This window comes from Littorina saxatilis, linkage group LG17 (assembly GCF_037325665.1).
Source record: "Littorina saxatilis isolate snail1 linkage group LG17, US_GU_Lsax_2.0, whole genome shotgun sequence".
NCBI lineage: Eukaryota > Metazoa > Mollusca > Gastropoda > Littorinimorpha > Littorinidae > Littorina > Littorina saxatilis.
In genome coordinates, this window is record NC_090261.1 from 51,414,189 (window position 1) to 51,427,864 (window position 13,676).

The 13,676-nt window shown below is 45.5% G+C and overlaps 1 protein-coding gene across 1 annotated transcript in view; it reads left to right on the top strand.

The window, feature by feature from the left end:
* The first annotated feature begins 569 nt into the window (after positions 1-569).
* LOC138953312 (fibropellin-1-like) overlaps positions 570-13,676 on the top strand; it is a 30,671-nt gene continuing 17,564 nt past the window's right edge. Inside the window, exons 1-13 of the mRNA XM_070325112.1 lie at positions 570-1,224; positions 2,777-2,972; positions 5,024-5,100; positions 5,458-5,643; positions 6,218-6,353; positions 6,750-6,887; positions 7,297-7,371; positions 8,298-8,408; positions 9,070-9,180; positions 9,525-9,743; positions 10,490-10,596; positions 10,980-11,214; positions 11,762-12,102. Of these exons, the coding sequence (XP_070181213.1) occupies positions 1,195-1,224; positions 2,777-2,972; positions 5,024-5,100; positions 5,458-5,643; positions 6,218-6,353; positions 6,750-6,887; positions 7,297-7,371; positions 8,298-8,408; positions 9,070-9,180; positions 9,525-9,743; positions 10,490-10,596; positions 10,980-11,214; positions 11,762-12,102 (1,962 nt within the window). The 5' untranslated portion in view covers positions 570-1,194. The remainder of the gene's footprint in view (positions 1,225-2,776; positions 2,973-5,023; positions 5,101-5,457; positions 5,644-6,217; positions 6,354-6,749; positions 6,888-7,296; positions 7,372-8,297; positions 8,409-9,069; positions 9,181-9,524; positions 9,744-10,489; positions 10,597-10,979; positions 11,215-11,761; positions 12,103-13,676) is intronic.

A 13,676-nucleotide genomic window follows, 5' to 3' on the forward strand; every position in this document is an offset into this window, starting at 1 on the left:
CAGGCAAATGGCGTCAACAAAGGAAAACAAATCCGTGTCTTTGTCTGCTGAAGAGTAGTTGAGAGCAAATACGCTGTTAAATATCATGACGTTCCGGTGTCGCGAACGTAACTTTTACTTGTGCTGTCCCTTTTGTATGAATAAACTTGACTTCAAACCGTCGAGCAGCAGGTCATGTTTCGGTTTCGCTGTATCATTACCGGTGCCAGAGATTTTACCGCTGATAATAATTATAAGATGGCGACGTCACGTGTTGGCGTTCAAGTTAACTAATTAGTAGAATTTTTAAACGCCTAAGCCGCGCCCCTTGACAAAATCCGCTGGAAAGTTTGACAGTGGAAACCGCGAGAAAGTGACACTGTGTCCCACGCGCTAGGGACTCGAACCATGATGTTTACCTGCCAAGTGCGCCCGCTCCTTTCACTTAGTAACACACTGAATCTTTCCCACCTCCCTGCCACCTTGCGTCCGTCACATGCTCTGTGACGTCACGCCACGAACTTCGAGATGCCCTTTTCAGCCGGATGATGATTTTTTTCTTCTTTTTTTTTTTGGGGGGGGGGGGGTGGGGGGTTGTCTCGTGACCGTCCCTAGGAAGTAAACTACGAGTGCTGTTGGTGACTGGGCAAAGGAGCGAGCCGAAAGTTCATCTTCTCGCCGTGTTTGCTCAAAGGGTGGTTTGGGTTTAGGTCGGATCCTAAAACAAGCAGGGAGCAAATTCCAACAAAAATGAACCTGCTCCCTTGAAACTACGCTCCTCCTCTTCTGAAGGTGCGGCCTCCAGAGTTTTCCTCCTTTTCTTTGACACACGCGTGACGCTTTGGCGAGAAGACGTTGAAACATAACAATTTTAATGTCTTAGGGCTTTTTGTAAAAACAATACCTTTGATGTGTTTTGCCAATATCGTGTCGTCGCTGGAACTGAACAGAATCGATCGTACTTCATGGAAGACACGGTCATATGACTACCATGTCGTCTGCTTTGCGGGGGAATATCCAGGATAGAAAACTGTGAAGCTGAACATTTTGGCCTGACTTTCACTCTGCGATGGAATAACGCAACTGAATCTAGCAGCTGATGACTGTCATGGATTTTGTGTAACAAGAATTTCCGTGTGCACACGTTATTATTATTTCACATCTATTATACTCAGATATCACCCGAAGAGGAGTATTCTTACAAACTGAGTCATCATGTCTTGCATATTTGTATTTCTGGTTCAGGTGAGTACTTTGCCTTTTCATTTCTTTTAGAATTATTCTTGTTGTTGTCTTGATGAGATAAATAAGCCTACAAAGAAGGACAATGCTGGTCGAAACCATATAAGCCTGGGAAAATGTCAAATGTGGTCATTTGTCAAAAGTAACAAATGTACTGACGCATTGACACACACACACACACACACACACACACACACACGCGCGCGCACATACACACGCACGCACGCACGCACGCACGCACGCACGCACACACAGACACACACACACACTGCACACACACACACGCACACATGCACGCACACACACACACACACACACGCACACACACACACACACACACACACACACGCACACACACACACATGCACGCACACACACACACACACACACACGCACACACGCACACACACACACACGTACACACATTGAAACTGTTGTTTTGGGTGTTGTTATTTTAACTGACAATTAAAAATATGCTTGTTATCATTCCCCCTCAAATGCTGATGGTTCCACTGGCTATTTTAAAACACTTAATATTTTGAACTTGCCAATATAGCATGTGAGAATTATGCATAAAAATATGGTAACGTTCACAAATACTTTTATTTTTTATGTTTGTGAAATACTTGTACCAGAGATTAGACTTGTGTTTTTTTTGCATAGTTCTAGCGGACGGTTTCACCCAAAAGATCTTTCGCAAAATTGACTTGTTTCATACACCGGCAATCCCATGTTTTAGAAGAAGGATGAAATCTATATATTTCGTTTCTTGTCGTTGTCGAAAGAGTTTAAATATGTTCCTGATCATTACTTGACGCGTTAACATTTAGCATAGATTCCAAAACAGTAAATTAACAGAACGATCTATAATTAGTCACACATATGTCAGTCCTTAAATTATTTACTGCAGAATTGGTGTTTAGTTTACTCCGAAATAGCCTGGTAAAACGCAACATATCGTAAAGTGTTTGTGTTAACCAGATCTCTCAGGTATTTTACCGGTTTTTACTTGAACTGGAAAAGACATCGCCAACTGGTCGGTTCTACCGGTTTAAATCCTGAAGATCCCTAAGATTGAAGAACATCGCAGCAGATGTGAGAATACCCGCTGTATGGTGTGGTGCCACAGCAGGAGGTAGACAGTCTGATTGACTGCATTAAAAATACTTTTTTTCACCATCAAATCAAAGCTATTGCTACCTTACAGTGTGACTAGTGGCCGTGACCAAGTGATCGGGGTTTGTTTGATGGATTCTTCTTGTATTTTAGTTAGTTCTGTTGAAAAAATCCAGCATAACCACTGTCATAATGACAACTCAATAAATTACATTCAGTAAAAGGGCATTTTTTCTCGTAAAATTGAAGGCGATCTGAATAAAACTGTGGATAGAAAAACGTATAAACTTTAAACGCTTTTGTGTTTTGTGTTTGCAAAGCCAATATTTTGAACAAATTGTGCCATTTAAGGTTGTATCAAACGTAGATAAGAGGCAGGCACGCAGGTGACCTCAAAGTGTCTTAACCTTGGATTACTTTTCACATTCTGCACGTGCAGGTGGTCTGTATGGCCAGCATAGTCACTGGGAACTACGTTGTCCAACTAGACCTGACTCAAGCAATCAAAACCGTCCGGCAACAGTCGGAGTCTGACGTCACTGTCAGAGCCTGCGTCATCAAGGCTCAGCGTCGTCAGTCACGTCATAATGATTCTGTCACGAATGAGTCACAGTGTGTGAATGGACTGAAACTTGGTACGTACATGTTTAGGGACTTTAGTGGAAAAATGTATGAATTTGCTTGCGTGCGTGCCAGTCTGTCTGTCTGTCTGTCTGGTTGGTTGGCTACCTGTGTGCCTGATACAGTCTTCTTCTTCTTCTGCGTTCGATGTTATTATCGTGGAAGCGTAGACAGCCGATTTTCTCCCCACGCCAAGTTGGCTGCTGTCTTCCGTCTTCGGTGGTTGAGGTTCTTACTCAGGGTTGCCTCCTCCCCAAGAGTAGCTGCCTTGCTGGGCTGTCGAGTCCACTCTACCCGGGTTTGTTGTCGAAGTTTTCCTTCTCGTAGCCTTTGCCTTTCCCAAGGCGCACACAAGGCAGTGCGGGTTTTGAAATCGGAGTTGTCCTTCTCCTAGATGAGCGACCATCCAAGGTTGGCGAGCCCCATCTGCCCGAAGCAGCTGGTTTTAAGGCGCCAGGGACCCGCCTGCATCCCTTCTCCTATTAGTTGAAGACAGGGCCCGCCACGTGAAGGCCAGGAGTTGGATTTGACTGTCAGAGGTGTTTGGAGACACGAAGCCATATGGAGCATTTCTTGGGAAGTAGGCGCTTATCTAGTACTTCCACCCCGGCATAACAGTCCTTGGGCCCCGCCTGATACAGTATAAATGGGTGTATTCTGTTTTGTAATAAAACTGTTATTTTGTAATGTGCTGACTGTGAACAAATGATACCAGACAAGTCTCACGAAAAAATATATCAACATTTGCCTGCCGATGCCTGATGTCGACATGCATGTCGTCATGTCCGTTATCATCTGCTAACAGTCAGCCAATTAGACATGACAAATAATGACGCATAATTTGATGCAGTCGTTTTGGGTTATAAAAAAGGGAGACAAGAGGCAGAAATGTTGGACCGAGTGGCAGACAGGACTGGTGTAGATCGGTAATCTTGGCAGGTCCTGAATCCAAACCCAAGTTAAACACTAGTCTCGGTGTGCCTCATGCGTCGCACTTTGAGGCCCTTCTGGGGGCTGTAAACACACACTGGACAGCGTACGTGCCTGGCATTCCGACAGCGTTAGTTGTGAAAAGTTTCACCTGTTCAAAGTTATTTTGCCCTTTTTGTGTGCATTGGGTTGTGGGGGGTGGGGGGGTGGGGGGTGAGGGGGGGGGGGCTGCGACGGGATAGGTTATGTGTGTGTGTGTGTGTGTGTGTGTGTGTGTGTGTGAGTGTGTGTGTGTGTGTGTGTGTGTGTGTGTGTGTGTGTGTGTGTGTGTGTTTGGGCGTGTGTATGTGTTCTGTTTGCTTTTTTTGTGTTTGCTTGTATAATCGTTTGCTTTTGCCTTTTGACCAATAAGTGTGGTTTTTAGATACCTCTGTTTTTGCATTATTTAGATGCAAGGAAAGGAAACAAAACAGAACAATGAATGACACACTGAAAAGGTTACACAATCACACAAGAGACTGACGCACGCACGCACACAGTACACTTGAACTTTTTCATTTATTTATTTAATTTCTAACCTTTGACGTTTTGCTTATTTTGTTAACATTTTCCTTCTTGTCCGAGTCGAGTCACATGAATTCGCCAATATCGTCACTATTGTGTGCATCCGTCGTCATTTTTATAATTCTCCAAATCATTGTTTCCATTTTGAAAAGTTTTCATGATTGTTCTTGTCCTTTTGGATCATTTGTCGTTAGTGAATCGATGATTTTTGTTGCTGACTTTCTCACAGTTGGTTTACATAAGAGTTTATTTGTAAGTTTAGCATACAATGCCAAGAAATAATGGTATCATCAGTTGTAGCAAAACAAGCGAAACACTTTCAAGCTTGCTCTGCTGAATTTAAAAGAACAAACAAAAAACACGACGGACGTTTGTCGCAGTTCTTGCCATCATCCTCCATACAAATGGTTGGACTGTAATTAAAAAGAAAGAAAAAGATGTCTTTAAAAAAAAAAATGTTGGACCCCAGTTGCGTGCAGGCTGCTTCAAACCCTTTCTTCTCTCTTTTTTCTCCTTTTTTGTGTGACTGAAATTGTTTTACATCTCTGTTTTTGTTTTCTTTTGTTTTCAGAGGACGAGGGATCTCCCCAGGGTGACTCGACAAACAAATTGCACGTTTACGCCTTAATTGTCTCGGGTGCCATGCCGGTAGGTTGCTCACATGTATTATTCACCAGTTGGCGTCACGGGTAACTTGCAAAGGCAAACATGAAATGTCTTTAAAATAATGTTCAGCTCTTATACAAACTGCATGGGTGACTGAGAGAGAGAGAGAGAGAGAGAGAAAGAGAGAGAGAGAGAGAGAGAGAGAGAGAGAGAGAAAGAGAGAGAGAGAGAGAGAGAGAGAGAGAGAGAGAGAGAGAAGGGGGGGGGGGGGCAGGCAGATACACACAGACTAACAGACAGACAAGCATATGTGTAGAAAAGAAACTAGCTCGACGAATAACCCATGCTGAAAGCGTCCACTCCCCAAAAAACCACCACAATATTTTGTTTTCTTTGCAGACAAAGGATCTCAAGCTAAATGTGAGCATTTCCAGAGTAGGACACGACGAAACGTCACGACCAATGACACTCTCTGCATCAGTAGAGTCGGCACGTGCAACCGACGGTGTAACAACCATTGGAAAATGGGTCTCACCCCAGCCACTCCCCGACTGTGAAGACAAGGACGTTCTCGTGACAGTTCAGGTGAGGTCAGGCTAATTCGATAAGGCAATACAGGGGATATTTGACTTTTTCGGAAAACGCAAGTAAATTAGGTGATGAATTCTTCTTCATCTTCTTCTTCGGCGTTCCAGGGTGATGAATTCGATGTAGTCCCTTTACATGGAGGATGGGTGTCGTTGGGCTGCGGTAAGGGGTGTGGGTGGGATCGAGTGGGAGGGGGGGGGGGGTCACCGGGTGAAGCATTTGTGACTGCTCTAGCTGTAATCCTGTCGTCGAAGTGCTCGTATCTCCAGGAGATTTTACAATGCTGAGGCCTGTCTCCGCTTTTACATTGGCTATCGAGGTCTTTCTCGGCCCACCCGGCAGCAGCCTCTTACTAAAGCGAACAGGGTTCCCTTCTAATTCGGAACGTACTGAAGCACCTGTGTTTCTTCTCGGCTGTTTCCAGTAAGACCATCTTTCAGTGGATACCTCACCCTAATTAATATTTGGGTTTGGAAAGTGCAGGCAGCGGAGGAAATATATGAGGACTGCCTTCATGATGCTGGCCGGTTCCTGTGAATGTTGAGATCTCAAACATGCGCTTTGTTGACAGGTGAAGTGTTCAGCGCAGTATTTCGGCAAGCAGTGCGACGCGCTCTGTGTACCCAATGCAAAGTACCACTGCGACGGCAATGGTACCCGTGTCTGCCATCAGGGTTGGACAGGTTCCAACTGTCTTACGCCCGAGGGTGAGTATCCTGCTTTTGGTGTTCCGGATGCATTGCTGATAGCTGTCCTTTGATCAGAAGTGTGTGTGCGTGTGTGTGTGTGTGTGTGTGTGTGTGTGTGTGTGTGTGTGTGTGCGTCAGTGTGTGTGTATGTGTGTGTGTGTGTCAGTGTGTGTGTGTTTTGCGTGCGTGCGTGCGTGCGCCGGTGTGTGCGTGCGTGCGTGCGTGCGTGCGTGTGTGTGTGTGTGTGCGTGCGTGCGTGTGTGCGTGTGCGTGCGCGCGTGCAAGCGTGCGTGTATGCGTGCGTGCTTGCTTGTGTGCATGTATGTGTGCCTGTCAGACAATGACTAACATTGGCGTTTATGTGTTTTTGTCATAAACGACATCACCACTTTGTTCCCTCTACAATTGTTCCAGTGTTGCCCGATGACAAGGACCTGAAAGAGAACCGTCACGAGGTTGAAGACAAGGACTCAGAGGAGACAGGGAGAGACAGGTCTCCCAGAGCCGTCCCTTCCCTGTACGCTGCCTACCGCTATCAGAGAGACACCTCAGGTAGGTTGATTAACATATACAGCGGTACCTGTGGTGGGAGGCCCCTTCACTTATCATTGGATCTGGCAAACTCCAGACGCCAAGGATCCAACATCAAAGACTTCACGCCGGATCTGCATGTGTCCAAACAATCACTCACCCGCCGCCACCCCCCCCCCCCCCTCATACACACATAGCTACGTGAGCTTTGGAAAAGAATGTGTTGTGTGTTTGAGTGTGTGCTTTGTGTGTGTGTTTTGTTTGTGTGTGCTTATGAGAGTGAGTGAGTGAGTGAGTGTCTCGCTGGTTGGCTGGCTGGCTGGCTGGCTGGCTGTATATCTGTCTGTCTCCCTGTCTCTCTAAATGTATGTTGTTTTCGGTAGTATAACAGTCGATCTTGGACTAAAGAACTGCATTTCTTCCCGCACAGAAACAGAGGAGGAGGAGGAGGAGGAGGAACTGGAGCGGATGAGAAGGCAAGCAACAAATGCAACAGTCTTTTTCAGTGAGTCACCTTTTTCATCTGGTGATTTTTTGGTGGATAGGCTTAAAGGCAGAGTAAGCCTCCCGTAAACCATCACAGATACGGTCAGGCTTTTACACACAGTACAAACACCCTTTCATTTAAACACTCACCAATTGAGAACATCCTAGGTGCCCTCCGTAAAGAGCGAACAATTTTCACAGAATTTATTTTTGCGTGGTTTATCTTACCCCTGAGCCATCGTGAACCCGTGTGATCCAGTTTTCCCCCTTTTCACAATGCAGTCGTCATAGTTTAAGCTATGGAAGTCCAAGATTTAGATGAATATAAATGGATACATGAGAGGGAGGGGCTTTCAAAATGAAGCAAGGGTACAAGGGCCGGCCAGGCGGTGGGGACGGTGGGGGGGGGGGGGGGTGAGGGGGTTGGGGTGTTTGCTGTCAAAATTTAACATTAAGGGATATTTTCGGTCTCTTCTTTAGTAAAAAGGTACCGTTTGCCGGGACAGGGTGGGGGCTTCCGAAACCCAAGATCTCACCCCCACCCCCCCTCAACCCACCCCCATGGATCCAGCCCTGGAACACACAAATATTGTTTAAAAGAAAACACTCTTGATCCATGAGAAACAAAGGACACGGCACAGTCTGAAGTGTACTACAGTTGTACATAATATCTTATTGTGTTATAACAGGTATTAATTCATTCCAAAGGGTTTGAGTGATGAATTGAAAATCGAATTTATTAAAGGGTTACGTAACTATCGAGTACTTCCAGTGAACGATATTCCAGAATTTCAAATTCTATTCTTAGAAACATCCGCTCTTTGGAAAAGCCCAATGGCCGATTGTATCACCGCGAGTCGACTGCATGTAGGCTTAATGGTCGTAGCTATAGTCTGCTTCTACTTATAATGTACTTCTGGTTATGCGTATAATGTTGTTTCACAGACCCTTGTAACAGCGCGCCGTGCAAGAACGGAGGCACGTGCCAACTGTTCACTGTGGACACCTACACCTGTTCCTGTAACCCTGGCTACACTGGACAGTACTGCGAGGAAGGTCAGTGCGTGCGTGCGTGCGTGTGTGTGTGTGTGTGTGTGTGTGTGTGTGTGTGTGTGTGTGTGTGTGTGTGTGTGTGTGTGTGTGTGTGTGTGTGTGATTGTCTGTGTGGGTGAATAGAATAGAATAGAATAGAATATAGAATAGAATAATGTTTATTGTCATGAACCAGTAAAGTTATTGACACAACAAACAACAAATAATGCATTATACAATGCTAAAACAATCCGTAACAAATTTGCCAAGACGAACTTGAACTTCGTCTTCTAAAAATAAGTTACTTGGATTTTTGTTAGCATATTTCATATTGATATGTGAAGCATCTTCTTTAAATTTAGTATGTGTGTGTTTGTGTGTGTGTGTGTGTGTGTGTGTGTGTGTGTGTGTGTGTGTGTGTGTGTGTGTGTGCATTCGTGCTTGCGTTTCAGTGTGTGCGTGTGTGCGTGTTGCGTGAGTGCGTGCGTGCTTGCGTGCGTGTTTACGTGCGTGGGCGTATCATTGCGTGTTGGTTCGGGTGCGTGTACGTCCACGAGTTATCCGAAGTGGCACTGAAATATTTATAGAAGGAAACAATAGATCTGTTTTTGAATATAAGGAATTCAAATATAGTGTGTCGCTGTAAACAAATCCTGCTTTTACATTTGACATTTGTGTCCTGCAGGTATTGACGAGTGTGCCAGCAACCCCTGCAAGAACGGTATATGCCGAGACGAGATCGGACATTACCGCTGCGCCTGTCGCTTTGGCTGGACAGGGGTCCAGTGCAGTATCGGTCAGTTAATCGTACTGTCACGTCTTTGTAGTCTGAGACAAGATCGGACATTATATCTGTGTTCGACGCTTTGGGTTTACTGGGGACCAGTGTTACATTTCTCAGTTGCGCTTGGTAGCCTTTGTAGTCTGAGACGAGATCGGACACTAATACCGGCGTCCCTGTCATTTTGAACTGATTAACTGGGGTCCAGTACAGTATCGGTCTGTTATACTGTCAGTGTAGTCTTTGTAGTCTGAGTCTCCGCGCGCTGTGGATAACCGACACGCATTTCCAAGCACTGAAGCAATTGGATAAAAGAGAATTAAAAAAAAATTTGAAAAAATGAAAATATTTGTTTTCAGATATAGACGAGTGTGCGGTCAACCCATGTCAGAACGGAGGCACGTGCAACCAAGGATCGCCGGGAACGTACGAGTGCACGTGCGCAAATGGTTTTGCTGGCCTGGACTGTGAGACTGACATCAACGAGTGTCTGGCCCTCAGCCCCTGTCAGAACGAGGGAACTTGCCAGCAAGGGGTACCCGGCACCTACATCTGCATCTGTCCACCCGGATTTACGGGTACGTTTATATATCCCACCCGGCGTTTATTCACATGATGAATGTCAGAATGACATAGGCCCTATACATTGGAATTCGACTTCAAGTCGTAGTCTAAATTTATGTCCACTGAGGGATTTTGTTATTTACGAATATATGTGTCTGGGGGAGGGTTGCAGGTTGTGGCATGCAGAATTTACTTCTTTTTCTTTCGCGTATTTGTTTACTTGGACCCTTGGACCAGAAGCGCAGCCGGTCTACTAGCTCTGTTTTTTTCCTAAGTGTTGAACACAATGTACAGTTTCATCCTACGACAATTGGTGGCTGTCCATCAATAAACAGCATCCGCTTACCGTTAGGCCAAACACAAATATATGTTGGTGTAGGGTCACCCGACCGACCCAATCTTTTTTTTACGCCGACCTTAAAACTTTTTTTCATTTCTCAAAAAAACACAAATAAAACCAACCTCTGGCACATTTTGCGAACAATACCGATACTAAAAATAAAAAAAAAATAAAAAAATTAAAAGCCTATCTACCGACCCTATTTATTTGGGTCATGTTACCCTAATCCAACATATATTTTTGTTTGGCCTTACGCCTGTGCAGAAAGCACTCCACCAACTTGGTACAGTCACCCGTACCTTACTCTCTGCTTTGTGTTTGCAACACCAGAGTGCTCAACAGTCTCTGACAACACTCCGTAGTTTCGTTAATTCTTTTGATTGAATTTGTAACTGACGTTGTCGTCATCGGCGGGTACAGGTGAGAGCTGTGGTGAAGACATCAACGAGTGTGCGACTGAGCCCTGTCAGAACGGCGGGCAGTGTCAGGAGAGTGGCCCGGGACAGTTTCTTTGTCTGTGTCCACAGGTATAATATACTTTGATTGCTTTCACAAAAAGCTGGACACCACATGTACATGTACACTCCGTATAAGGGGCGTGGTCGGGGCTAGGGGAGGGGGTGGGGGTGGGGTAGGGGATGGAGAAAGGCTCATGCAAATGTGTGAATATATATATGTGTGTGTGCGTGCGTGCGTGTGTGCGCGTGTGTGCGTGTGTGTGTGTGTGTGTCTCAGGGGCAGCATTGGACAATACATCAGTACAAAGTTAACCAAGGAATTTGTGTCTCTTTTTTCCGCTAGCATACATTTGTAAAAATCGCCGTCAAGGCATCGAAGAGGAAGTACAGAACATGTGAGCCAACGTATGTAGCAGCTATTCTCACCGGTTGGTATGATTTTCCTTTCTCAGGGTTACGAAGGAAACAACTGTCAGTTAGAAAACGTTGGCTGCTCACCTTTCAACCCCTGTCTGAGCGGAACCTGCGAGGAACTGGGGCGTGGCACATACAGGTGTAACTGCAGCCCCGGCTTCACGGGCACCAACTGTGACGAAGACGTAGACGAGTGTCTGTCCCAACCCTGTCAGAACGACGGGACATGCTCTAACGGCCAGCCGGGCTCCTTCCAATGCACATGCCCTGTTGGTAAGTGACTCGACCATGAGTGATGTCATCAAGTCCCTAATACGTCATAGCGTTTACGTAACTTCATACTGTTTATTAAACCTTGTGATGTAGTATTGACGTCATCAGATGATGTCATAATGTGAAATTGACGTAATAATAAATGTACTAATGTCTCAGTGTTATCATTGGAATCTTCTCTATTACGATGAGCTCAGCATGGAATTTTAAAGCGAACCTGCCCCGTAGGGTAGGTGAAATGACGGTGACAAGAGAAGGACGTCTAATTATGGAATTGATCTCAGAAGTTCTGTTCCCAGTCAGTACTGTCAGAACGACGGTGCTTTCTTAGTGGGACTGGTGACTCTGAGTAACCTCATCCTGCTCCTATGACGTCATAACATTAAAGTATCTGACGTCACACTGTGTAAATGACATATCTACATGTTTCATGTGTTACTGACGTCATACGGCCTGAATAGAGTCACCTTTATTATTGTCGCAAGCCAACCTTCTGTTTAATGAACTTCTGCTATTCAAGAAGAGGGTTTTTCCCTTTTGTCGTCAGGTTTCACGGGCAGCCGGTGCGAGGAAGACATAGACGAGTGTGCCTCAGGGCCCTGCCAGAACGCAGCCACATGCCAGCAGTCTGCTCCAGGCACGTACCGCTGTATCTGCGCTCTCGGTTTCACCGGCGACCGCTGTCAGGACGACATTGACGAGTGCTCTTCCTTCCCCTGTCTGAACGAGGGAACGTGCAGTAACGGCGTGCAGCCTGGCACGTTTAACTGTGCCTGCCGACCTGGGTTTACGGGCCCCACGTGCGACGGGGCGTTGGACCTGTGCAAGGACAGACCGTGCCTCAACAACGGCCAGTGCAACTCTAACCGGCCCGGGACGTATCAGTGTGTCTGTCCGGGCGGCTTCAGAGGTTGGTGTCGTCTTTTTCCGTTTAGTGAAGATTTGACAGAATGTTTTAACATCGTCTAGCGCGACTTGTTTGTGTAATTGACAAACTCCGGAAATCACTCTGTCGGTTTTGTTTGGGTTGTGAAAGAGTAAATACTCTTGCTTTTGTTGAGGCAAATTTTGACACATGCGCCCTGTGAACGTGTTTCAGACACACCCTCCACTAGTGACTGGCCTATAACGTCACGTGGGAAAGTTTGCCTCAACTTGATAAAAGCAACACATACAAACCCGACAGAGTTATTTCCCAACATCTTCCTTTATGCTTTTGAATGGCCATCGCTTGCCTATGAACTTAGTTTCTTGTGCTTTTGAATGGCCATCGCTTGCCTATGAACTTAGTTTCTTGTGCTTTTGAATGGCCATCGCTTGCCTATGAACTTAGTTTCTTGTGCTTTTGAATGGCCATCGCTTGCCTATGAACTTAGTTTCTTGTGCTTTTGAATGGCCATCGCTTGCCTATGAACTTAGTTTCTTGTGCTTTTGAATGGCCATCGCTTGCCTATGAACTTAGTTTCTTGTGCTCTATTGTAATGATTACGTGTATGCGGCATTTCATTGTATGTTGGTAAATATTTGAAAAAATCGTTTAAACCAAAATTCTTCCAAATCTGTTGTAGAATTGGGCAACAAAAGAGTTGTTCCTGTGTAAGACTAACTTCGTGACGCGTTATGTTGGAAGCCAGGGATTAGTGAAAGGCTGAGGTAGTGTTCTTTAATCTTTAAAATCTTGTCAGTCGATGATTCAGATGTAACCGAGTGCCGTAACACTACGATCACCTCGGGAGGCGAAGTGCAATCAAACAGGATTGAAAATGTTAGGGCTAAGAAAAAACTGTTATGCAAACCCGAAGGTTTCCATGAACATACAGACAATCGGAAACCACCAGACCCCATCACAAACAGAATTCCACAATCCACCGGTGTTGACTTAAAGGCCAACAACTCGGGTGCAGAGTCTGCTGTGAAAGGAGCGGTAGCTTCCCCTGTCACAATCGCCCCCGTTTGAATGAACTTCGTCCCGAAGTTCCGAACCGGGGGACCACTGTCCATCCCAAGTTCGCAGAATGGGAACAGCACAAAAAATGTTCAGTGGTCATATACTGTTCAAAAAAAGAAACGCATAGCTTGTAATATTTGGTTAATTTAGTTATATGGCTACAAGGATATCCACCAAACTGCAGAAAATGTTTATCTGGTCGTCGACCTTTCGTCCATTGCCACAAGTGAGCTCTGCACGTGACGCATGCGTTATCAGTGGCTACAATGTCAAAATTGCTCATTTGGCATGACCACTCGTCATGCTTCAGTGTAATCTCGTGAAACTCGGGGAATATTGAGCTCTCACCATGTCTTCCAAAACCCATAAAAGCGGATTGTTCGCCACAAAGAAATCAGACGACAATTCAGCGACGAAAGATGGCCCGATTGAGCAGAGAAGACCGCCAAATTGCATTGGGTCGTTTACAAGCAGGCCAAAGTCAAAGTGCAATCGCCAGGCACTTCCACGTGTC